Here is a 26,514-nt window from a genome sequence, read left to right on the forward strand (position 1 = left end):
ACATACATTTTTTCATGTATTACAGAAAGGGTGAGCCCTCCCAAACATTAGACATTTCATAACTCCCTAAGGCATTATATAACTCATTCTTAGATAGCTGATTCTTTAGAACAACTTGTGAGAAATATGACTAATATATAAGAAGATATTCTGGAAAATTATTCTCTTGATAATGTCCCAAACTAAGACATTCCACCTTCTATTATTCCACTTTGCTTCATCTGTCAGCAAAGCTGATGTAAAAGGTTAAAGTACCAGCAGCACTGTTATTTCTCCATCTTACCTCGCAGTTTGCACCTCTCTTGAGAAAACGGGTCCCAGCAAACTTACTGGATCTTCTAGCTATTAGAGTGACATACACTGGTCGTCCATAGATCAACAACTCTTAGAAATCAAGTTAAAGTTGTTTAGCATTCATGACTGTCACACGAAACCAAGGGGATCATTATACCTTAAATAAACATTTAAACAGATCTTGTGTTTAAAAGCTCCACCCAAGAATGAACAGCACTGAGTCCAACTATTCTTCAAATGGTGCATGTATTTAAGGCAAAAACAGGCTTCCCTAAGGGGTGGTTTCTAAGAATTTCAGAGGAAATGGTAACCAGGTGTAAGGTTACTGACTAAAGGAAGACCTGGTCTCTCCTTATAGACAACTAAAGGATGTAAAGAGGTACAACTAAACCTCCCTTAGTCTTCAAAGAGCATACATCTCTCAAAGAGAACATGTCACCTAACAGGTTATTTAAATTAAAAGCAATATATAATACTGAGCGAATGGAGTGAGTTTAAAACAATCCAAATGTGTCACCTAACTGCAAACACTGAACACTGCACTGTATGTTTAACCAACATACAGCTTATTAGTTCTACCACTTCATTTAACTTTCTAAGCCTGTTTCATCTTCTTATACCATAAAATGGTGTAAGTATTAATAATGTAACTAATTGTATTAGGTGGTTGGGAGGACTAGGTTAGGAAATGTGTGTAAAACTAGTGCCTGGACTGTAGTAAATGTTCAATGGATAGTAATTACTTTTATCATCAAATAGACTTCCAGAATTCATTACATGCTTGATAAACTAGGAGACCAGATTCATCATCTAAACTAATGAGCTTTCAAATTATAATCTATGGTGCTATTCGTTCATAAAAACAAACATTTATTGTGCTCAATATATGCCAGGCCGAGTTAGCTCTTGGCAATACAAAACAGCCTAGAACTACCTTTTAGAAACTGCCTTTAGAAACTGTGCACAGGAATCTCACTGAACTTCATTTCAAACTTCCTTTGTATCTTTATCTAGCCTCTCCTCTCCCTCACTTGCCACCAGGAAGGCAGTACTGGTCCTCTTTAAGGGTAACCTCTCCAAAGTAGTCCTTGAGTCCACTCCTCCCAAATGCTTACAAGAAAGCATATTGATTGATCACATTCACCCACTTACTGGTCTCCAAACAACCACTCTTTTAAAGCTTTCACTATAGGTCTTAAAAAAATCTAAGACACAAAGGAGAATATCAACTAGAAGACATGCTAAGTGCTCAAATGTCGTACTTGATCTCAAAAAGGGACAGGAAAACCCTGAACACCACTTCTAGAAAGTAGACACTTGCATTCCTAAGCCTCATAATAGCACTTCTTTGAAAGGTTTCAACATAGCTACCGTTGTTTCCTGGAAAATAAGGCCTAGCTGGACCATCAGCTCTAAAGCGTCTTTTGGAGCAAAAATTAATATAAGACTGGGTCTTATATAAGACCCAGAGTGTGTTGTGCTGTGTTGTGTTGTGATGTGATGTGATGTTACACCCGGTTGTATATAAGACCCGGTCTTATATTAATGTTTGCTCCAAAAGACGCATTAGAGCTGATTGTCCGGTTAGGTCTTATTTTCGGGGAAACATGGTAGAAATTAATTGGAAAGGAAAAATAGTATTTATAAAATTGACCTCATCTGCTTAACCCAAGGCTACTTCTATTTAATCTATTATGCCCCTTTCCAATTAAAGCCTTTATTACATTATGCCTGAACCACTACAATTTTTTCCTAACTCACATCCCTTGTTCTAGTCTTAATCCAGTTTAAAAATGGCTGTCAACTCAGGGATTACTCAGCTCTGCTTTGTACATGACCCTCTTAAAAAAAAAAAAAAGCTTTCAAAACTTCTTGCACCAAACCCGAAGTCCTTAGTCTGACCACCAAAGCAACCCAGTAACTGGCAATCTGACTCCCCTAGCAGTCTCCTTCCCCTTACACTGTACCTTCCAGGGGTTTTAAACACAAGCCACAAGAACACTCTCGTAAACTGTTCCACCTCTACATGCATAATGCTTCCCCAACCCATGATCTTGCTCCTTACTCGCTGCTAAGGCCTGACTTTTGTTTAGGGCCCAGGCCAAGTTCAACTTTTCCTAGGAGCCTGCCCCATCCTTCCAACCTGTCAGTAATTCTGCTCCCTCTCTCGGGTAAGAATGATATTTACCACCTATACAACTTACTAGGCACATTGCGTCTTCTTCCTTATTACTTATCTTTCGGCATACATAATAGATCTCTTCAAGTGATTTGCATTCCTCTATATTTTTACTACTGGTATCGTGGGTTAAGTTTTCCATGGGTACCTATTATGATAATTATAATCTTATAATTCATCTATAGCTTTCTACAAATTGCTACAGTATAAGTTTAATAATATGTGTCATTTTTTTTTAAAAAAGGATACTTGACTGCCCACAGAATCCATGAATAATATACAGCAGCCAGTCATGATGCACAGTGTTTTTAATTATATCCAGAAGTTCACCATTCCACACATACTTCATGTAAGGCTCACTACAGATCCCAAATACACCTGAAAAATAAAAACTGGATATCAGAAAGATGAAGAAATTGATTGATACTCAACTCATTTTTAAGATCTTAAACTTCCATTTTTAACTTCAAAATAAGATGCCTGGTTAACAGCATTGCCATTTTCAGTGGATATCATTTATATCATTGCCCAGAACACTGTGCTCATTCTGTACAAACACATTTTCTGATCTGTGAATTTTTAACCTAAGAGGAAAGAAAACAAGAGGGAAATTAAGGACTCCTGTACGAATATACAAACAAGGCCAAGAGACAGCACAGAGCAGTCAGTGGCTGGGAGCACTGATCTGGGGTCAGAGTGCTTGGGTTCAAATCCTGGCTCTGCTCTCATCAGCAGGGTGGCAGGTGTGACTAGGACTGTCACTTACTATCTCAGTACCCCTGCTTCCTCACCTGGACCTGGATCGTGTGGTTGTTGTAAAGAAGAAATAAGTTGACAATGCACGTAAAGTGCTTACTGATACTTCCATAAGTAGTAGTTATTAGTGTATCAAGGCTTTTTGTATATAAAGAAATGAATTTTATCGAACATGATTTCAGCATATCTAGATACATTTATTAAACATCAATGAGTTTTATAAAAGTTATATAAAGCGAAAAATGAGTATATTTATAATAATGGTTTAAAAGGTTGTAACAGTTCTGGATAGCAGGCAATCAATACTATGTTTCTTCTCAAAACATATGTTAAGCGTGTTTATATACTATGACAAATACATTTGGTTTGAGTCATAAAAACAGAACCTTCTCTGTCCTTTTAATGTATTACAAAGAGCATGCTTAGTACAGACTCCGATTGGAGTCCTGTCTACGCCACTTACCAGCTCTGTGATCTTTGGCAAGTTACTTAATGTCTCTGAACCTCAATTTTCTAAACTGTAAAGTGATACTGATACAACTACTCACTTCAGAAATATTGTTCAGATTAAACAATATATGCAAAGTAACTAATACACTACCTGACCCAGTAGAGACTTTTTAAAAAATGTATTATTTTATTTTTCTACCTACCCCGATACCTTCTATGTTTCCTGTCAGTTTTCCCCTGTGTGGCAGGAGAATAATGCCCCCCAACACCAAAAAAAGATGTCTAAGTCCTAATCACCAGCACCTATGAATATGTTCCATTACATGATAAGGAAGAATTAAAGTTGCAGATGGAATTAGTGTTGCTAATCAGATGACTTTGGATGAAGAGGTTTATTTGGATTATTCAGGTCGGCCCAATGTAATCAAAGGATCCTTATAAATGAAGAGGAAAAGAGGAGTGTGAGATAGGCAGCCTTTAGAAGATGGAAAGGACAAGAAAATGAATTTTCCACTAAGTTCTGAATAAGGGAAGGCAGCCCTGCCAACACCCAAATTTGAGTCCACTGAGACCTATTTTGGACTTCTGACTTCTGTAAGATAATAGATTTATCTAGTTTTAAGCCACTAAGTTTGTGGTAATTTGTTATAGCAGCTATAAAAACCTAATACACACTGTTCTTCATATCTATCAAGTAGAACTGCTCTAATGATACTACAAAAGTAAGTGGCTTCAGAGGCTTAATTCAGACCCCAGAACAGATATTCAAATTCATATCTGGGATGAAAATTTAGTAATTCTTTTAGCTTTTCCTTTACAAAAGGTGATATTTAGAAGAAATGTTGCAAGCAAATATTCAGGCACACGTTATCTTACCCTCTACCTGTCTCTAGAAGTAGATGTTACAATTCAGGTTCTGAATAAGGGCAAATTTCTGTGATCTAGCTGTTCTGGGGTAGGGAGGGTGCAAGGGGTTTGAGCTACACTTAGCTCAAGTGATAGTCAAGCTAACAAACTGACGCGAGTCCAGGGCAATGACAGAGATGGCATTCAGTTTAAGTAACAGTCTAAATCTTCTGGGGGTGGATCAGAACCTTCGGCAAAAGGGTACCAGAGCACAGCCTCTTCTTGTGTGTCCTACAAGGGCAAAACTTCTGGAACTTTACATTACATCCTACCTCCTGCACCCACATGTTCATCACTATCATTTAAGTTGCATAGAGCAAGGTGCCCAAGATGCTGTTGACTTATTACGCTTCCATACTAAGTCTAATTCAGCTAAACAGCCTTGGCTATAAGTTTGAAATGATTCCATCACATTCACTTTAGCAAGGACTTTGGCTTTAGAGTTCTAGACCAACCCAAAACCTTAGGATAAAGATGCCAGTTCTGCTGTGGAACTGGTTAGTCCAGGATCTCCAGTGTCACCCTAAACTAGTCGCACTGTGGTCCTGCAGTGGTCCTACAGTGGGTCTGACAAAAGCAGGGCCTATGCGGGACCAGGGGGTAAAACTGGGACCAACGTAAGAATAACCTCTGACCCGCTGCACTGGATTCTCTGGGTATTGGCCATGTGGGCTTCATCTCAGGCCTCCGTTTCCTACCTAGTCCTTATTTCCTTAAAAGTGGCATTATACCTACTGAGCAGTTTTTATGGGGGTTAGAGGCATTGTATGTAAATGGCTAGGACACAACAGACAACTCATGGTAATTTTTCTCTAAAACTCATCCCATACTGAGCTGGTCTCTATAAAAGATAATAAGGTGGCAGTAGTGTGTATTCTCCAATACTTAGAAACAAAATTCTCCATTTCAGCTTCACCAAAGTGTAGACCTGAATGTATTCCATAAAAAGTGCATGAAAATTTGCTACAAAATGTCAGCATACCATTTCCTGGCTGGCCTACAAATAAAATCACCCAGTGATTAATCTCTATAAAAATGAATTGGTCAAGTTCATATATCTGAAACAACCTAATGTAAAGACAAAGAGCAACGAGGGATGCAGAAATCTGAGGGAAATGTAAGTGAATTTCATGAGTGCCATTATATGGAAGACACATGAACATACATTAGATGTGCTGAAAACCACCTACCACTTCCACCCTGTGTAATTAATCCTTCATCTTCAAAGATGTCGAAACTCTCCTGGCGAGTCTGGGTCGTTTCTGACTTTAACATTTCCAGGGGCATTCGCAAGACAGTGAGATTATATTGAAGTGAGTGGGACAAATCATAGCTGTAACTGAGAACAGAACTGAAACTTAATAAGAATTACATTAGCAAAACATATTTCAGGGTCTTGGTTCCCATATGGAATTAAAAACTGTGAACTAAATTACTTAGCCCCTGTTACTTTACCTAAAAGCAATGCTGTTCAAGTGAGCAAAACAGTGAGTAAAACAGAGTAAACCATGAATGTAATTGAAAATTCAAAAATCACTGCATGACTTAGGCATCTGCATAGCTAGAAATATAACGTATACAATATAATGTGAATAATCTACGTTCATTGATTTGCAAAGTGCATTTTTTGCTTCACATTAAAATCAATCTAACTTCATGGCCTGTAAAAAAGGGTTACCCTCTCATATATATCTGAATATCATTTACAGATGTTACAGTATCTACTGCAATAGTGCATGATCTGTGCTCCAGTTTACCTATGAACTAAAATGATTGTATTAATTGTTAATAGTGGTACTGTAACTGACTTTGTAATAAAACAGGAATAAGAATACAACACAAGCCATTACAGTGGAACATGTTTTAGGAGAGTGACAGCCACCCAGGAGATTATAACAGTTTGAACAGTCTGTGCAAATAAAATTTTGCCTTTAAACCAAAAGAAACCCTTTACAATTCTGATTCACATACTTAATAATTTTTATAAGTATTTCTCTAGCTACATAGTTTTAGCATATAATTTCAGAAGGTATCTAGATACTTTAGGTTTATACAAATATGTAAAATATTTTAGTCATATTTTACGATGGTTATAATTGTGCCTGAAGACTCCTCCATTATATTTTAATTATTATTTCTTCTTTTATTTGTATAATTTCATTGAAATTTATTTGTTTCATCTGTGAAATTCATTTCACCACATTTGTTTGATAGAGCAATTAATTTACTGCCAACTAAACTGTATTAAGAAGCTGGTTTTTCAATCCCACCTACAAGAGCATCAGAAAAAAGAAAAATACTTAGGAATAAATTTAACCAAGTAGGTAAAAAAATCTGTATGCTAAAAATTATAAGACATTGATGAAATAAACCCAAGAAGACATAAATAAATGGAGAGAAAGCCTGTGTTCATGAAACAGAAGAATTAATATTGCTTCAATGTTCATACTGTCCGAAGTTATCTATAGATTCAGTGCAATCCCTATCAAAATTCCAATGACATTTTTCACAGAAATAGAACAATTCTAAAATTCATTTAGAACCACAAAAGATCCCTAATAGCCAAAGCAATCCTAAGAAAAAAGAACAAAACTGGAGGCATCGCACTTCCTAATTTCAAATTTTATTACAAAGCTACTGCATTCAAAGCAGTATGATACTAGCATAAAAGAAAGACACAAAGAACAATGGGACAGAATTGAGAGTCCCAAAATAAACCCACTCGTATATAGTCAACTAATATTTGACAAGGAAGTCAGAAAGATGCAATGGGGAAAGGGTAGTCTCTTCAATAAATAGTGCTGAAAACACTGGATAACCACCTGCAGAAGAACAAAACTGGACCCCTGTCTTACACCACTCACAAAAATTAACTCAAAATGGAAGAAAGACTTAAATGTGGCACATATACACAATGGAATATTATTTGGCCATTTAAAACAAAGAATACAGGAAATATACTGTGTCCTCTGATTCCGTTTTTATACCCTGTAAAATAATATAAATATTTAAGTGACTGACAGGAGAAAAATTAAGCTCAAACTTACCTAAAGTAAAAATTGCTAGATAGGTCCACATTTTGAAATATTCGTAGATACCTAAAAAACAAATTTTTAAAAAATAAAAGCATATTACATGCATAAAATACTATTATTTTTTATAGCTTACCATAAACTCATATATACATTTATGTTTGTAAATATGTTCATTAAAACTGAGGAATTCAATCCATAACTGGATTAGTGATTTCGCCTGAAGCAATTTCTAAGTCTGTTGATCATCCTTTCAGAGACTCTTAACCTTATAGTTTGACCATTTCCTCATCACTGATTAGGCCACAGAGGGAAAGTCATGCACTTACCTGTGGGGAGGAGCAGGGGCTGGGGGCGGGGGGGGGGGGTACCTGGACTTGGGGAAGACAGAAGTAAATACTGTTCTTGTTTTTACGATGTGCTTTGTAAATGCTTTGAGGTTTGAGAGAAGAGAGTAACAAAAACAACCAAAATACTTGTGGGCCATCATAATTTTAAGTTGGAAAGTGTTTTTAACATAACATTTAAAAAAATAATAATAATAACATTTATAATCTTTCGACTAGCTTTCTAATTACTCTACTACATTAAAAAATATAGTAGTTACCACCAGCACATACCTAGCTTCATCAGGATGAGTAATTCGTACCGAGTCATTGGGTATATAGATCATATTTGTATCTTCAATTTTATATATTGCATGACCTCCAATATCTGCCATCTTCCTCCTTTTTGTTATTAACACAATATAATAGCCTTCTAAAAATCTGACGAAACCTACAGAACAGAAAAGAAAGATAATGTTTCCTAAACTTAGTAATGCTTTTAGATAATATATTTAAAAGCAAAATGATTTTGACACATTTCCTACTTTACTTCTATGATTTATAGTCATATAAATTTTCAGTTGTCTCAGAACCATTCTCTAGAACTATGTAAAAATGACATTTATCTCACTTAAAAATATCACTCTAAACAATTTTATTTCCTTCATTCATTCTTTTACATTAAGTCGCATTCCAAATAGGACTTAAGTGCTATAAGCAAAAATATGTACAAGATTAAGAAGAGTTGTTGTTCAATGAGTATAAGAGTTTCAGTTTTGCAAGATGAAAAGTTCTGGAGATCTGTTGCACAGCAAGGTACAAATAGTTAACACCACTGTACTGTAGTTAAAAATGGCTAAGATTGTAACTTTTATACTATGTTATGTTTTGTACATACATCTGTAAAATAAATCAATATGCATTAGTAACACATATGTAAAAACCACCTAAGTTCTCAGAAACTTATAGTACTGTGCTAACATGCACTGTGAATCTTGAGGAGGGACAAAGATTAAGCACCACCATAGATTTGTTTGATCAAGAAACTTCTTCATCTCCTTTTCAAAAAAAAATTAGCCAATAGATAAATACATATTCTGAGGAACATACTTTGAAATACGTTGCTCAAAAGTAAGAACAAATCTCATGGATTCTTGATTACTAGAGGCAAAACCCAAATTGAGCCAGCTTGCTTTTATTTTATTTATTTATTTATTTATTTATTTATTTAGGTTGTTTCCAGTTTTTATTTATTTATTTGTTTGTTTCAGGTGTACAAAACAATATAATAGTTAGACATTTATCATTTATATCCCTCACACAGTGATAATCCCCCTGCCCCCATCTACTACCCCTCTGACATTGCACACAGCCATTACATTTCCACTGTCTCTATTCCTAATGCTGTATTCTGCTTCTTGTAACCATACACACACACACACACACACACACACACACACCCAAAATCATAGTTGGCATTCATTATTGTTCAGCTTCAGCTTCAGGTGTACAGTGCAGTGATCAGGCATCTACATCATCCCTGAGGTGGTCTCCCAAATGGGACACATGTCCATTGGATACCCTACAAAATCTTTACAACATTATTGATCACATTCCCTAAATTGATTTTCGTATCCCCGTGGCCACCTTGTGGTTACCGACTGTTTTTTAATCCCCTCACCTTCCCCTTTATCCCCACCCCCCTCCCATCTAGCAACCCTCAGTTTTTCCTCTATGTCTCTGAGACTATTTCTGATTAATTCGTTCATTTATTCTTTTCTTTAGATTCTTTTCTCACATATAAGTGAGATCATATCGTATTTGTCTTTGTCTGACTTATTTCACTTAGCATAATGTTCTCTAGGTCCATCTATATTGTTGCAATGGTAAGATTTCATTCTTCTTTATGGCTGCATAATACTCCATTGTATAAATGTACCACAGTTTCTTAATCCAGTTGTCTACCAATGGGCATTTCGGTTGTTTTCATGTCTTGGCTATTGTGTATAGTGCTGCAATAAACATAGGGGTGCATAAATTTTTTTTAATTAGTTTTGGATTTCTCTGGATACCTAGGAGTGGAATTGCTGGGTCACAGGGTAGCTCCATTTTTAGTCTTTTGAGATACCTCCATACTGTTTTCCATAGTGGCTGCACCAATCTGCAATCCCACCAACAGTGCACCAGGGTTCCCTTTTCTCCACATCCGCGCCAGCACTTGTTGTTTGTTGATTTATTGATGAAAGCCATTTTGACAGGGGTGAGATGGTATCTCATTGTGGTTTTTATTTGCATTTCTCTATAGATTAGTGAGGTTGAGCATTTTTTCACATGTCTATTTGCCATCTGTATGTCCTCTTTAGAAAAATGTCTCTTCATGTCCTTTACCCATTTTTCAATTGGGTTGTTTGCTTTTTGGAGTTGAGTTGAGTGAGTTTTTTATAAATTTTGGATATTAACCCCTTATCGGATATATCATTGGCAAATATCTTCTCCCATTCAGTAGAATCTCTTTTGTTTTATTGATGGTTTCTTTTGCTGTGAAAAAACTTTTTAGTTTGATGTAATCCCACATGTTTATTTTTTCTCTTACTTCCTTTGCCCAAGAGGATATATCAGTAAAAATCTTACGCCAGGTAATGTCTGTAAATTTTCTTCCTATATTTTCTTCTAGGAGTTTTATGGTTTCAGATCTTACATTGAAGTCTTTACTCCATTATGAATTTATTCTTGTATATTGTGTAAGGAGGTGGTCCAGCTTCATTTTTGAGCCAGCTTTTAAAAAGGGAATTAATATGAAGGATACTGAGGTGATCAATAACACCAATGGGCAACAATATGATTGGGCTTCAGAAAAAACCTAGTCAAGATACATCTCTGAATGTGCTCCACTCTCATCTCTCTCCATAGACCAGGTTCCTCCACTTCTCTGGATCATGTGGTGGGAAACAAGCTGCTAATAGCTCTAGGCTTTACATCCAAAAGCTTCCCTGGAAAGAAACAACTTTTTTAGCAAGCTCAATTCCAGAATTCCTAGGGAAGTACTTGGATTGGCCCAACATGGATTGGGCGCCCATCCCTCGACCAATCAACTGTAGCCAAGGAATAGAGTAACATTACATTGGAAGCCATTCAATACAATAACTACCGGTAGATGATTTAGGTGGGGCAGGGGGAGTTGGTGCCAGTTCCCAGAAAATAGGTTGATCAAACAAGACAACATATCCAGTAAATAGCATAGTCTTCATGAAACTCCCACAAATATCACTTCTGATAGTTAAGCATTTTATGAATGTTGGAGTATTGGAGTATTACAAAGTTATATTTTATGTCAAATCATTGGAATGCACATGTTCTATACTAGTGATTAAATGAAAGATTGTATGTGTTAATGTTCAGTAACACTAAGTTCTCAGCAACACACTAGTTACCACAGAGCCTTGGTCAAAATTTTCTGGTTCCCAGAACTTTTGCTTTGGGAGTTAAAATTACCTCTCTAGGGGGTAGTGGTGGCGGTGGTTGGCGGTCACTCCCAGAATAGCAACATGAGGAGTTTGGAGACCCTTTCCCCAGTGGAACAACCATAACTGGGGAAAATTATTATTTTTTTAAGTGGAAAGTTTCTGTAAATTGTTCTAATGCAATTTAGCAAACAGAGAAACACTTATTCAAGAAAATCTACTAAACTTTGGTAAAAACAGGTCTGTGGCATTTGAATTACCTGCTTTCCTTCCGTACCTCTCTCCCAGTTCAGTGTGACAGAGTATCTATTCCAGGCAGGTGCAACCAAAAAGATAGTGCTCCCCTTTCTCCGCCCAGTTCTCAGTCTTGGGCCATGGTTTCTGCCCAGGTGGTGCAGACCACCAGAATTCCTCATTCCCTTCAGCTCTGCATTACAGAAGCTCTATTCTAAGCAAGAACTGAGATCTGGGCTCATTTCTTCTACTCAGCTCCTACTCATAGGGTGGAGACTCTACCCCACCATAAATGGTCAAGAATACTGGGTCTCGATCCCCCTCACCCAGCTCACTCATAAGGCTAGTCAGATACAGTCACATACAGCTGACTTCCTATCAGAAATACAGAGGCCAGAAGGCTGTAAGATAACATATCCAAAGCACTGGAAAAAAAAACTGTCAACCAAGAATCTTGTATCTAGTGTAAATATCTTTCAAAACTAACTTTCTTTTGTGCACCTGTGAATATGCTTGTTCTCTCTCTCTCTCTCTCTCTCTCTCTCTCTCTCTCTCTCTCTCTCTCTCTGTTGCTGTCTGTCTGTCTCTCTCAGAGTGTTATATTCTACAAAATCTGAGCTAGTATCCTGGTGCTATGAATTTTTGTTCTAGAATTGACAAATACCCATTGTCTGTGTCTTGTTATTCGTGGCTGACCAAAAAGGAAACCAGTGATTGAATACACTAACATAAATGAGCTGAAATATATTAGAAAGATGCTTCAAGGAGTTTACGCTTCAAGGAGCCACATTACCACGAAAAAAATGCTATTACCAAGGAAAAATACTTATATTTTAGAGCTCCACACAGCACAAAGTACTTTTTAAAAAATGTTCATTTATACTCCTTTGCGTACCTTAGAGACTAGCCCAAAATTCCCTGACTAAAGCTAAAGGATATAGGAATGGGAAGGAAAAAAGATGATGACTATCACAGTAATAGCAAGTTAGGAAGTAGTTATCCTTTTAGAAGGATAAAACTTGCAAAAGTGAGGCTCTCAGAAGCAGCATAAAAACACTCAAAAAGAGAATCTAATTGGGTTTAAGTAATAAATATTTCCAAGACGAATGATTTTCCCTTTTACTCTTGCTATACACTTATTTTTATATAAAAAAATCTGTCATAATTTCTCAACTTGCATTCCAATTGAATTTTAATTTTCATTTTTAGCTGTAAACTAATATCACTCTACCTTTCCCTTTATAATTTGTATAAAGGGAAGTAAATATATTGCACCAAAGAGACTCTTTTCTCCCAGAAAAAAAAAATGCCTTCAGTATATTATATTACAGATGAGAGTATTTTCTCCTTCCTTTTTACTACAAATTGGAAGCGGCACTCTCTTTTTTAAAAGGTCCCTATCAAATACATACAGCCAACAATGAAAACACTTCAGTTTGGCACAGACATCTGCCAAGAGTGTCAGCCTATTCATCACTTTAACACACTGAACATCAAAACAAGTTTTTTCGTCTTCATTCTATGTACTTCTGGAGAGGACCCCGCCAGCCCACCAGGGAAGAACACGATAGCCTGTTTAGGGAGATGGAGTCACCATGCCAGCTAGTCATTATCTTGAAAGCCTAGAGGGAGAACAGCACTCTGGCGGCGAGGTTTGAAAAACCTCCACAAGGTACCCCGAGCTTTTACACAACAGAGCCCTCTGGAACCAAAGGGACTCCCTAACACCAAATCTATTGCTCCCTTGCTAGTCTGAGGCTCACACTTCGATCTGTTGTTTTCATTATTAACTTGGATCTGCAATCAATTTCTAAGTGTACAATTTTAAATAATAACTGAGTCCATTGCTTATTCGGCTTCTTATATAAGAAGTAATAAAACTTATTCTACCACTTTTCTCCAGTGTACTAACAGCTTAAAAGAGGATCCTCTGACAGGTGACACAGGCAGGAAAAAGACAGACCTGACGCTATCGAAAGGGGCTGGGATGGTCTCAACCCCAGCTGAGGTGAGAGTAGCAAGGACTACAGGCCCCCAGTCCCCAACTCCATCGACGTGCCCCTAGACCTGATAAAGCAACTTCTGTGAAAGAGGATTTCCCATCCCATCCAGTGATTTCCCAAACTTCCTGCTGGCCGTCAGATAACAATAGAGCAGGTCGGAAATGGGCAAGGTCGCTACAGGACTGGATCAATCCATGTCTAGGGACGAGTGATAGTCCAGGAACTTCTGGTACCAGCTCGTGAAAAAACTGAAAGTAAAGGTTTAGAAACAATTTCAGATCGCCACAAAATCCGAGCGCATGATCAATGAACATGCCTCAAACAGGGCATAGACTAGTTTGGGTATTATTGAACTTGTGTGATGAGTCACATGTGGTCCAAGGTGCAGACAAGTTCTGGACAGCATGGCTGTATTAGAATACATAAAAGGCATTTCCATAAAAATAATAAATGCTTACTTTGTACATTGCTGTGTTACTTTGCTGGTAGGTCACTCTTTCAGTGACTTCATCTCCAAGAAGAGTCTCGCACCTGAGAGGCCTAATTGCAAAAGTAGCTACTACGACACCTAAGTATGTCACCTTTAAAAGAAACATGGCGACACCTTCAGCCCTTACTCAGAGGTGATTAACCAATACTTACGTATAAAATAAATATCTGATTACAAAGTTCGTTATCAATTGATAAAAATAAAGCTTCTGGCTTTACTAGCTTATTTATCAATAGATTTAAAATGAGGCAAGGAATATTGCTAAAAGCAAATGTGCCAAGGACAATTAAGAGTGACTAACGTACCAGAAACTCAACAGTATAGCAGACTAGGGGCCATTTAATGTAAAGGCAAACTCCCAAATACAACTCCAGAATGCCCAAGGCAACCTATTTTTAAACACTATTCAATAACTGATCTTCACTTTGTTATACTTCATCATCAAAGAAAGCTCAATTTTGAATAATAAACCCTGGCTAATGAGGCAATCAATATTATATATGCCTTAGGAAATTTCTATTTCAAAAAGTTGTAGTAAAGTATCAACATTTAAAGGAATAAGTTTCACCTATTAAGTCACTTAAATTAAGCCTACTGTATTTAAGACACATTTTTTCACTTCCAATTTTTTCTTTAAAATATAAGCACCACTTAAGGTGAAATTTAATATATATGGAATTTATGGAATTTAAACATGTGAACTCATATGACTTACATAGACACGCACACACCCACAAACACTTATCTATTAGACATGTAAGTAACCTCAAGGGACTTTTCAGGACTGAGCAGAAGGTGTAGAAAAGGGGCCAGTCCGAAGGAGATGAAACTAACCATCAACTAACCACACCTGACCTTCCCTGGCAGCCACCTAAGACACCAAATGGACTTACAGGGATTACATATGAAGAGCTCTGAAAGCACACTGAAAAAAACAAACTTCCAATATGGCAGAATATAATCGAAATATCAACAAATACAAAATCACAAAATACAAAGTGTTAATCAGAAAAACTGTTAGGTTGGTGAGAAAATAATTGCGGTTTCAAAGGTTAAAAATAATTGCAACAACACAATTACTTTTGCACCAACCTAATAACATACAACTACCGCATAGTTAGGGCCATATTAATTTTAATATCTGTAGAAAGCAATTGCTCACTCCATGATGCATGCAGTACAGTAGGTTTAAGAAGCACAGAGATAATTTTGTAAGTGTTTAGAACAATAGACTTGAAATACAGCTCTGCCAACAGAGAAGGTGAGATACAATTGCCCTCATTTTCGCTTCCAAGGCCCCACTGGGCCGCACACCACTGCTTGCCAACGTTCCAGGACCCACAGGCTTCTTCATGCCTGTACCTCTGCTGACAGCCCTACTAGAGTTCTCTCCTCTTCTCCCCACATCCATCCAAATCTTGTTCGGCCTTCAGGGTCCAGCCCACGTCTCATCTTCTCCAGGAAATCTTTCCTGGCCATGCCAGATCCAAGTGATCTACCTCTTATGTAACTTCCAACACCATTTAGCTTTTACTACGTAGCTCGGCCCTTAATTACAATCTCGGAGTTCTTTCATGGGCATTGGTTTCTGTCTGCCACCCCAGTCGAATCATCCTAAGACACATAGGAACAAACCCGCAGTACAGCAAAGACAGGTTTACTGACCCTCTGCAGTGAGAGACGAGCACACCAGAGCACTGTGGGGCACGCAAAAAGGCCCCACCTGCCAGACAGCACACTCCTTAACGGCCAAAACCATATCTATCTTTGTTCATGAATAAATAAAGTAACGAAGTTATAGGATTTGAGGGAAGAGTTTAGGTAAAATTGAAATGAAGAGGATCAAACAAAGCAGGACCGTATGTAAAGAGAGGAATATCAAGTCTGGACTGTGAAGCCGAATCAGTGTCCCGTTTCCTTGAAAACAGTGCAGTTAGAACAACGGTAGACTGCTGTGTCCACAAACCCCTTATCTGCAGCTCTGCCTCTGAGTTGTAAATCGAGGCTGCTTCTCTGTGTCAAAGCATCTTGGATCATCCAGGCAGGACGGGGTGTTTTCTCTCACTGACAAAATTTCAAACAGCAAAGTGTCTGATTCTAGAGAACAAAGTTTCTCAATGAGCAAGAATGCATCAGTCATTCACGGAAGGAAGTTAGGACACTTTACAGTGTAGCATGTCCCTGGGAAAAATTCCTGTTAATTTCCAAGCTAGTTTTTCCAGCTGATGAATAGCAGGGCAGATGTTAACAGTCCAAGATCATTCCTCAACAAGCCAAACAGCAGACTCCTTAACGGCCCCCACCATTGTCTCCATTTGTTTGCATCCTCGATGACAGGAGCACAGTGCTGAGTGTACAGCAGATGCTATACAAAGGCTGTTTGACATCTGATTGATGGATAATGAAGTGTTAAACAACCAAAGCTACAGAAAATGGGTTATAAGTATAAAGCATTTATATAGCCTTGCAAAGTATTCTTAAGAAGTCTATGTAGGAAAAAAAAAAAAGGCAGTAAGAGGGAAATACGTTTCTTACCCACAACACCAAAAGCAGAAACAGCTCGAAACAACCCGGAGGAACCTTTCTGTCCCATCTTTGTTCTATTTCCGAGATCCAAGCGGCCAAGAAGTTCTCTCACTTCTTGTGGAGAATACACATGCTAAAAATAAGCAAATTTAATCTGTAAGGTTGTGCTTACTTTTTACATTGATCATTTATTCTTTACTCCTGAAAATTAAAAGAATCATTACAAGAATCATTAGTTATTTCACAGATAAGTATTTAACAGTGCAGGACTAAGCTACAATTTAAAAAAGCCAACAAATTATTTACCATTGGTAATGAAGGGTGGTTATCAGATCACGTTGCTGTACCATAAGACTGTATCAAACCTTATCTCCTGAACCAGAGATTTAAGGGATTCAGCACAAATTTCAAGAAATCTATAAACCCTTTAAAATTTAAAAATAGGCAAAGTTTTTGTTGTATGTGCATTGTTTATAAGAAGGCCCGTAGCTTTTTTCGATTCTCAAAGAGAACCGTGATCAATCACTCCTACCCCCAAATAAATTATTACATTGTATTAATAAAAACTCCCAGTTTGGGGGGTACAAGAGATCACAACACCCAGGAGTACAGGAAATCACAAAATAGAATTTATCTAAAATTATTATAACACAGAAAATTTTGCAAGAGCTTAGTGAAAATTGGTTCCAAGCTGTAGTTACTAGTACATTTGAAAAACCAGGAATCCACATGTTTTCAGAAATATTCACAAATTGGAACTTTAATACAAAGGATAAGTTACATTCTCTCATTTGAAAGAGTTAAAATTAACTGTTCAACACCACCATATTTTGACTAACAGCCTCATGTTTTTGTGCCACCCGAATTAAATCTCGTATTCCTGACTGCGTAATATAACATCTGGATAAAAATACTTTATCATTTTTCTAGTGCATGGTAAGTCATCAGGAGAGATCGTGCAGGTGATTTTTTTAGCAAAATAATAAAGTCTGCAGTAGGGAAGTCCTTTCTGACTTCAAGTAACTTCCTATTAAAGCATAGTAATAAATACTCTCTTGGGTAGATAAAATATTAAGAGTTGTACTGAATTATTAAAATGTCACCTTTAAGAAAATATATTCTTATCCAAAGAGTTTGCTTTGTAAAACAAATCAAACTGAGGAACAAAGTGTCATTCTGGCATGTTACTTGACATCAGTAATTTGTAGAAACCACATTAGAGATTCAAATTCTAGCCAATCATGAAAAATAATTGTAATTGTTAGATGCATGATTAAAAAAATTATGTATCTCTAGAAGGTGTAAGGATATTTCATATCCTTTAAACAAGTACAAAAGTTTATGTTTGTATTCAGGTTTGCAAGATACTTACCTTATCATCAATTATGACCAAATCTTTTGGTTCTGTTCTATCAATTTTCAAAACACGGTATTTTGTTTCTGCATGATTGCTCCCAACCAGAAAGTATCTCTATAAATAAAAAGGAATGTCATTATTTTTTAAGGCATTATGCCTTAGACACATTTAATAATCACTTCAGTTTTTGAAATAAATACATTAATAAAGTGAGATTAATTTTTAAAAGAAACATTTCTGTTAACACTGGCACATTAAAAGAAAGGCTGATTCAAAAGGTCAATTTTAACATTGAAATATTCTTAGTGGTTTCATGATAAGCATGAGTCTGATATCTGAAACATACCCAGTAACTAGGTCAGATGAATTTAATTATATTATATAGAGATTAACCTAACTGATAGGAGACTTTGCCAGGAAGGAGCAGCTCTGGTAAGAATTAGAAAGCTCAGCATATAATTAGAAATGCTCAATTATCACTATTAAAATATTGATAATATATCAAATAAATCTTTACACATTTTCTATAGAAGACTGAAAATGACTTTTATATAGCAATGTAAAAATCCACTCCAAAATCTTATGAAAGTTTAAAATGAGTGTACTTTCTCAAATGGCTTTTTTATAGATAAGCTACAAGAAATAATTAATATTCTTTATTTTCTGAAAGAAACACTTTCTTGGATCATTATACCTGAACATATTAGTCTTCTTATATGAATACCAAGAATAAAGTGAATAATAAAACTGTAGAAAAAGAATAATCTTATATTTATATGAAAATGCATTTAAGAAAACCTAAACAAGATGAATCATTTTAAAATAGCATTTAAGAGAATAAATCTTCATTAGCAAAAATAAGTTACTTAAAGATATTTTCCTTCAGAAATGTCCTTTAAAAAGTGCCACCTCTTCAACATTGCAAATACTGAGAAGACATTGCCACAATCAACTGGCATCTTACCATCTCAGTGGTCAAACGAGATAGAGATACGCAAAGCAATTAAATAAAATTCTCTAGATTAATGGCCAAACTGAAGTGTAAAGACCATAGCAATTCAGAGCAAGAAAGATTAATGTGGATTCCTATCGATGCAGAGAATGTCAGTGGAGTTAGGACCTAAATTGAGCCTTAAAGGATGGGTAAGATTTTAGTAAGATTTTACTGTGTATCAGAATGTAAGCACTTGGTTATATTAGTTTAACACTAAATCTGTAGAAACGACAAGTTTTTTATTAAGTATATATCGGTTAGTAAAGGTCTGATCTAGACTTCCAGGTTATAAAGAACACAACTATATGTTAAAAGATGCTGGGTTAGCTCTATCTCAAGAGGAGGGCTAACCAAAAAACCGAATCCCTCATCTCCTAGGAGAGGTCAAGTCTGGATGACACTACCAGTTATAATGAGGTGGGAGACAAGCAATTGTAATAAAAATTAGTAAACTACTTCCAGACGTCCTGGCACTTCAAGTGACCAGGACTTGATGCATTGGGGATAGAAAGGCAAGGAGACAGAGAGAGGGAGGAGCTCCAAATTCTCAGCCTGGCCTCATCTAATTTCTTCCGAGTCCCTGCCCAGAGGGGAGGGGTAACCAGGTGATAAGGTTAACTTCAGAAGAATGGTTTGCAAACTATACGTATTTGTTAGCAGAAAAGGGAGCCGGCTTCTTGAAGATCTAAGGAAAAACAGTTCCTGGGAGAAGAAGCAGCGAGTGCAAAGACATGAAAGGAAGAAGCTTGGTGTTTTTGTTAGAGGCACAAGATTACAGGTAAGTGAGAAAATGCTCCTAGGACACCTAACACAATGAATAGCATTGGACACAAAGCACTCAATGAGTGTTAGTTTCTTTTCCTCTCCTATACTTTGTAAGATATCAGCGAGTTTATGACATTGAATTTGAGATAAGGGTGGGGGGGACAGTAAAAAAAAGTACCTCAGTGGAAGAAAAGCATGTATAAGACCAGAATGGAACCAGATAATAGAAGGATGTACACATCTGTTAGAATCAGTCTTTGTCCTCAGGAGAGAAGAGCATACAAATCAACAACTGGATGCAATGACAACTTGACAGGAGGGGCACCTAATCCATTCGGGGAGGGTCAGAGCAATCTACCCAAAGAGGCTACTGTGGTCCTGATGTGGAGTGTGGCCTTGAGGGACCTCTAAAATGGGACTCGGTATACTGAGCCACGATAGACAAGGGATACCCACCACGTCCGCCTGTAACAATCCTCTCATCACCGGCCCCACCAAGGCACTTTTATTGACATCTAAATGTAGCACTTACTTCTGAAGGCCGTGTCTAAATTTGTTGGGGGCATGTCTGTCCCCTTCACCTAATTATACGCAGCTCAGGGGACAAGGGCTAACACCCGAACCTCTGTGGTTTTTAATTCCAGCCTAGGGGTACAGCCTGGTTCCACAGGCACTGGGTAAATGGGAGGTGAAAGAACACTGCCCACCACAGACTAATCATTGAATTTGCTGGGTAACTTTCTACAACATCTATAGGAAACCGTAGTTTTTGGGTAAGTACACAGAAAGATGGCTCTTTTGGTCAACCACTCAGTAAGGAAGAACATCACAGCTTTATGGGAGGTAAAATCCCAGAATGAAATTCCTAGAATTTTAATAGATCCTAGGAACTCTGAAGATTAATTGCAGTAAGACTATGATTTGGCAGTTCGTAAAAAAATACACACACACACACACACACACACACATTTCGTGAGATTTGAGCTGTTAGTGGGCAAACGCATTGCTGGCCCTTGGAGCAGATACATAGGAGGGCAGACTTACACCTGCCATTTCCAGACCCCTCCAAAACCTCTAGTAAGCAGGGGAGACAAAGCTAAAATCCACAGAATTTTGAAGCAGATCTGAGTGGGGAGAAAGAAACAGAAAGTGCTATAAATACCTACATTTTCTCTCTTCTAAAGTAGTCTAAGAATCCTAAAAATGTTTTGTGCAGAGAAGAGCGACTTCATATGAAGCCAGTAATGTGGGAAAGAAAACCACAGCCCTCAGCTGTCGTGCCCCAGGCAGAATCACTCTCCTGCAGTGCCCTCTGCTGGGCAGTTGACCATCGACTTTCACACCAAATTTTTAAAAGAGGTAGTAACTTCCAGAAAGCCCTTATTTCTACTCGGTTTAATTTCCTTCCTATTAAATATATCAACTCTATAACTATGTATGTATATCCTTAGACTTTGTTACATTACAACCCATTTGCTTCAAAATGGACTTCAGCATTTGGGGGCTTTAAAAATTGTCCTGAAATATCTTTTCCTTAAATTCTTCTCCACTGATGATATTTTTATATCTTCTTATTTTGAAAAATTTTCCAACCTACAGTGAGATGAACAGAATATACAATAAAAACCTATACACCTTTCACCTAGATTCACCAGTTGTTAACATTTTACTACATTTGTTTACTCCCTTACTCTCTCTAGAGATAAGCTTTTTTCCTTCTGAACCATTTGAAAACGAGTTGCAGGATCATAACACAACACCCCTAAAAACTTCAACTTGTGTTTCCTAAAAACAAGGACATCCTCCTATATAATCATATTATCTATATACAATCCATATTTAAATTTCCCCAAATATCCCTATAATATCCTTTATACCTGGCTTTTTAGAAACCAGAATCCAATCACAGATCATGCATAACATTTGGTTACCGTGTCTTTTAAAAAATCTTTCAATCTAGAATAGTCCCCCTGCCTGTCTTGCATGACCTTTGTCTTGACTGCCTTTGTCTTGCATGTCCTTGGTACATACATGGCATTTAAAGTCAAGGGACTGGCTTAAACCTACTAGGGAGGATGAAGGTGGAGCAGAGCTCAAAAATAGGCTGAGACACTTCATTATTTAGAGGCTGGATATGGAGAAGGAAACAGCTGAGAAGACTGAGAGGAAGAGCCAGTGATTAGGAAAAAACCCAAGACAAGGTTGAGTCATCAAAGCAAAGGGGCATCATTTGGAAAAGGAGGGAGCAGTCAAATCCACAGCAAATGCCGCTGAGAGGTCAAGTAAGATGAGGAGAGAGAAGTGCCCAAAGGATCTGACAACTGAAATTTGCGAGTGGCCTTTCCATGGGAGCGCTGATAGGGGCAAGATCCATGACCCAGCTGGTGGAAGAGCAAATAGATAGTCTTCTGGGTAAAGATGGAAGAGTGACCACCTCTGTTCCTCCCGAAACACTTCACTAAAACTATAATGAAGTAGTTTAATGCCCCAAGAACAAAAGGAAAAGTGAAGGAGATAGCAGCAAAAAAATTATTTAAAACTGAAAAGCATGCCCAAGAAAGCTGAATCCTAACGCTGGCAATGGGAAAGTCAAGAAGCAATCCAACTTACACCACAGAACTTCCAAAAGGTGTCAAAATGTGTGGCATCTCTTATCTCTGGAGGTAGGAATGTAAACTGTCAGAAAACAAGATAAAAAGAAGGTAGCACAAGCTTCTAAAGAGGAAAAACACAAGCTTGAAGCTAAAGATCAAGAATAGAAAAACAGTACAAATTCTCAGTAGCAACACTGCAAGGTGGAAGCCAGGGACACAATTAATACCTTCCAAGTTTTAAGGGAAAATTAATTCCAATCTTTAATTTAACATTAACTCTATCAATCAAACATGAGGATAGCATAAGGACATTTTCAAACCTGCATTGGCTCAAAATAATTTATTGTCCCTGAATCCTTTCTCATGAAGTAACTGGAAGAGGTATTCCACCAAAATGAGGGAATAAAGTCAAGAAAGAGAAAGACACAGGATCTGGGAAGATAAGGAAATCATCACAAGGGCAGCTGTAGGATGATGGTGAATAGGCAGGACAGCAGCTTGCTGCAGCCCTCAGGAGCAAGCAGCCTAGATTCGAGCCATTGCTTCAAGAAGAGGAGACCGAGAAGAGTACCTACCGGAGATTTTAAACATCTGGGAAAATTGAGGTTGAATTCATTGTAAGTACTTAATAAGAGCTAGGGCTTGTAGAAAGAAGGAATGGTCATCTCAAGTACGGGCAGTCTGAAGTTCAAATGGTAAAGATGAAAAAGGAGGGAAATAAAACGCCCAAAAGCAACAGAGAAGGAAAAGGAGCAGTAATTGGCATGTACAGGATTTCCATTGACCCGACTTACGTCAGCTGGACTGCCTGAATGGCCACATACACGCAGGTGCGCATGAATCAGGAGAAAACATTTGCGTGTGTGCTTAGAGATGTGTTGGGGATTAGGGGCTTGGCAGGAGTTGGGGTGCAGAATTAAGATACCAAACAAAAGCTATATTAAAATGCCCATTAAGACAGAAGATGACCTAAGCTGGCTCTCCTCCGAAAGTTAAGCATCGGTATTCAAGAAAACACTTAAAATGTCGATATGTGGCTTTAACAGTGGTTAACTTAGTATAAAGATTCGCATATTTCTAAAATATATACATGAACTCCAAATGGAATACAATAGGTTAAATTTCCGTTTAACAGGAAATTCAGTATCTATTAACATTATTATCTCCTTTTATAATGACAGGCTAATTAATCACTCACTTTTCATTTGAGGGAAGAAAATAAGTCTTCTTGATAGACAAGACATTTTAGGTTGTCTGATAGCTTCAATTAATGTTAAACTTCACTTGAACTTTCAGAATAAAGGTATTATTTTTAAAGATCATCATGAAGTTACTTCTCACTACCTAACAGTATTACAGACCTGCCTCCTCACTTTTTCCAGTAATCCCACAATCAGTAACGCAGCCCTGAAAGGGCCATGGGCCGCTGATAGTCAAAAGGCATGTCTCCAAGTCCACTCTACAGACACAGAGCTTTACTGAGGGGGAAACTTCAATCCCCTGTACCTACAAGTGTGAAACTTTGGCACCTCCAACCACACCTTCCAAATCAGCTATGCTTCTCTCTCCTACTTTATAATCATTTCGTTCCCTGATCCAACCCCTAATCCCGTTCCCTAATGACACAAATTAAGGCTAATATGAAGGCTCATTGAGTAAGCTGCATTCCTCATGATGTGGTTCTTACTTTATTCTATTTTATATGATGGGGTGGGAAGTAGGGAGAAGCTTCCTTAAATCCTTTTGGAACGAGACAGGAATTAAGTACACACTACCTACCTGCCTACCTGCATACATACAACCAGTTTTGAGCCAGTAAGAGTAAAGGTGACACTAACAACGTCACCCCCGCAAAGCACACATGGCAGACACAATAATCTGCCACAGTTCTTTCTATTCAGCTACCAATTTTAAAATCAACTGCTATGCATTCATTTCTTTGTTATGAAATGGTCACTTATTGCAATGGTAAGACCCCCTAGGGCATCACACATGAAGCAAAAGCTATACATTGTAAATCATCTAAGGTAAATTGCAGTTTCACCCAGGAAACCTTGAGGTTGCTGAAACTCCTAGTCGCACTGGGCTGCATGAATGTCAGGGCTGGGTCTGGCCTTAGTTTATCTGTGGGACTGGGTCACAGGGCAGATTAGGGCTAGAGCTAGGTTGCAGGAGCCAAAGGGCAGCATGAAGGTGCTGGTGCCGGGGAGAACAGGTAAGTCTGGGAGGAAGCAGACCCTGCACAAGACCCCAACGACACTTCCTGCATGCCACCTACCTCCCTTTCCTCTCCAAATAGTCCTCAAATTTCACCTCTAAACACAGGTAACAATGATAACCTGAACTTTGCCTCAGGAGCATTCTACTCAACTGTCCTTCTAAATACAGACTCAGGACAAGAGCCACTGATCTTGCCCAATGTCTCTTTTGTTCCTTAATGTGTCCCTAATTCCTTTATAACCAATTAATACACTCCCAGAAATCCAAACAAGAATGCCCATTTCTTTCACGTACTTGCCAACAATGATTTTGGGTCAATCTTTGCCATTCTGACAGGTGAAAAATGGGAATCTATTTTCATTGTATTGCCTTCATTAATAGCAACTTGAATATTTTTTCATATTCATACTTCTTTTTGGCTAATTACCTATTCATGTCCTTGTTCTTTTTTGTCCGGTGTTTTATTTTACAAACTAATCTACACATTTTTTTGCATGTAAGAATATAGTACTTTACTCATCTTTCAGGCTACTACTATTAGGTTGATGCAAAAGTAATTGCCGTTTAAAAGGTTAAAAATAATTGCGGAAACCGCAATTACTTTTCTATCTACCTAATACTGTCTCTGTAGTCTTTTGACTATTTTTTATTTACATTCATAGTTTTAAATGTTTTCTATTAGAAAAGAAAAAAATTAAGTCAATGATCTAAATGTCTACCTTATGAATCTAGAAAAGATGAACTGATTAATTTAAAATTCCTAAGAGGAAGAAAATAAGCTTAAGAGCAAAATTAATTAAATAGAAAACAAACAATAGGAAAAATTAACCAAGACAAAAGTTGGTTCTTTCAAAAGAATAATAAAATTGATAAACACCTAGCAAGATGGATCAAGGAAAAATGAGAGAACAGAAAACACCAATGTCAGAAATGAAAGGAGTTTCACTACAAATCCTAGAGACATCCCAAGGTTAATAAGGGAATAACTTGATGACAATAAATTCAACAATTAAAATGAAATAGGCAAATTTCTTGAAAAACACAATTTATCAGAACTGACTCAAGACCCATGAAAAATCTGCATAGCCCTATATCTGCTCTATAAATTGATTCATTATTAAAATTTGCCCCACAAAGCAACTCCAAGCCCAAATGCTTTTCGTAGTAAATTCTAGCAAACATTTAAAGAAAGAAGCAATAGAAATCTTATACAATCACTTTCAGAAAGTAGGAGAAGGAACACTTCTCAACTCATTTTATGAGGCCAGAGTTACCGATATCAAAATCAGGCAAAGATGTCAAAGAAAATGATAGACCAATATCCTGAACATAAATGTAAGAATCCTTAACAAAATATTAGCAAACAGAATCTAGCAATATATGAAAAACGATAATATAGCGAAGTGGTAGGTAGAAAATGGTACAACTTAGAGATAATAAAAGATGACAGAATGTTGGTAATTTTGAATCTGGGTGATGGATATATAGTTTATTATCTCATTCTGCTTACTTTGTATATGCTTAAAATTTCCATAATAAAAAAGCTAAAAACCAAAAAGACATACAAACCACAAGCCAAATGTTCTAAATTATCTGATGTGTCAGAAATATAATTACTCTGTCAAACTGCTATAAAAGTTTCTAATCATTTACTCAATTTCTATGCACAATTTGTCACAGTCCAGTTGCAAACTATGCCTACCAGCAGTTACTGACCCCTCTCAGTAGCCCTGTCCTAATCTCTCTTTGCCTCATGTTTTTCTTCACCAAATAATAATAGTAGTAGTAGTCGTGGAACAACAATTACCTCTTAGAGGATTTATGAGGACTGAATAATAAAATCTATGTAGACTGCTTTGCAGTGCCTAGCATACAAGTGCTCCATGAGCGTTAGTGATAATTCTCATTAATACAGCTTGCTAGTTTT

General features: G+C 37.3%; 1 protein-coding gene across 1 annotated transcript in view; it reads right to left on the reverse strand.

Moving 5' to 3' along the window:
• Positions 1-26,514, reverse strand: part of FIG4 (FIG4 phosphoinositide 5-phosphatase) — a 109,038-nt gene that overhangs the window by 80,075 nt on the left and 2,449 nt on the right. Inside the window, exons 2-8 of the mRNA XM_081036901.1 lie at positions 18,030-18,128; positions 16,667-16,790; positions 8,238-8,394; positions 7,633-7,683; positions 5,776-5,924; positions 2,723-2,851; positions 284-384 (exon numbers count right to left, since the gene is read on the reverse strand). Of these exons, the coding sequence (XP_080893027.1) occupies positions 284-384; positions 2,723-2,851; positions 5,776-5,924; positions 7,633-7,683; positions 8,238-8,394; positions 16,667-16,790; positions 18,030-18,128 (810 nt within the window). The remainder of the gene's footprint in view (positions 1-283; positions 385-2,722; positions 2,852-5,775; positions 5,925-7,632; positions 7,684-8,237; positions 8,395-16,666; positions 16,791-18,029; positions 18,129-26,514) is intronic.

The sequence above is a fragment of the Rhinolophus hipposideros genome, assembly GCF_964194185.1.
Source record: "Rhinolophus hipposideros genome assembly, chromosome: 3".
Lineage (NCBI taxonomy): Eukaryota > Metazoa > Chordata > Mammalia > Chiroptera > Rhinolophidae > Rhinolophus > Rhinolophus hipposideros.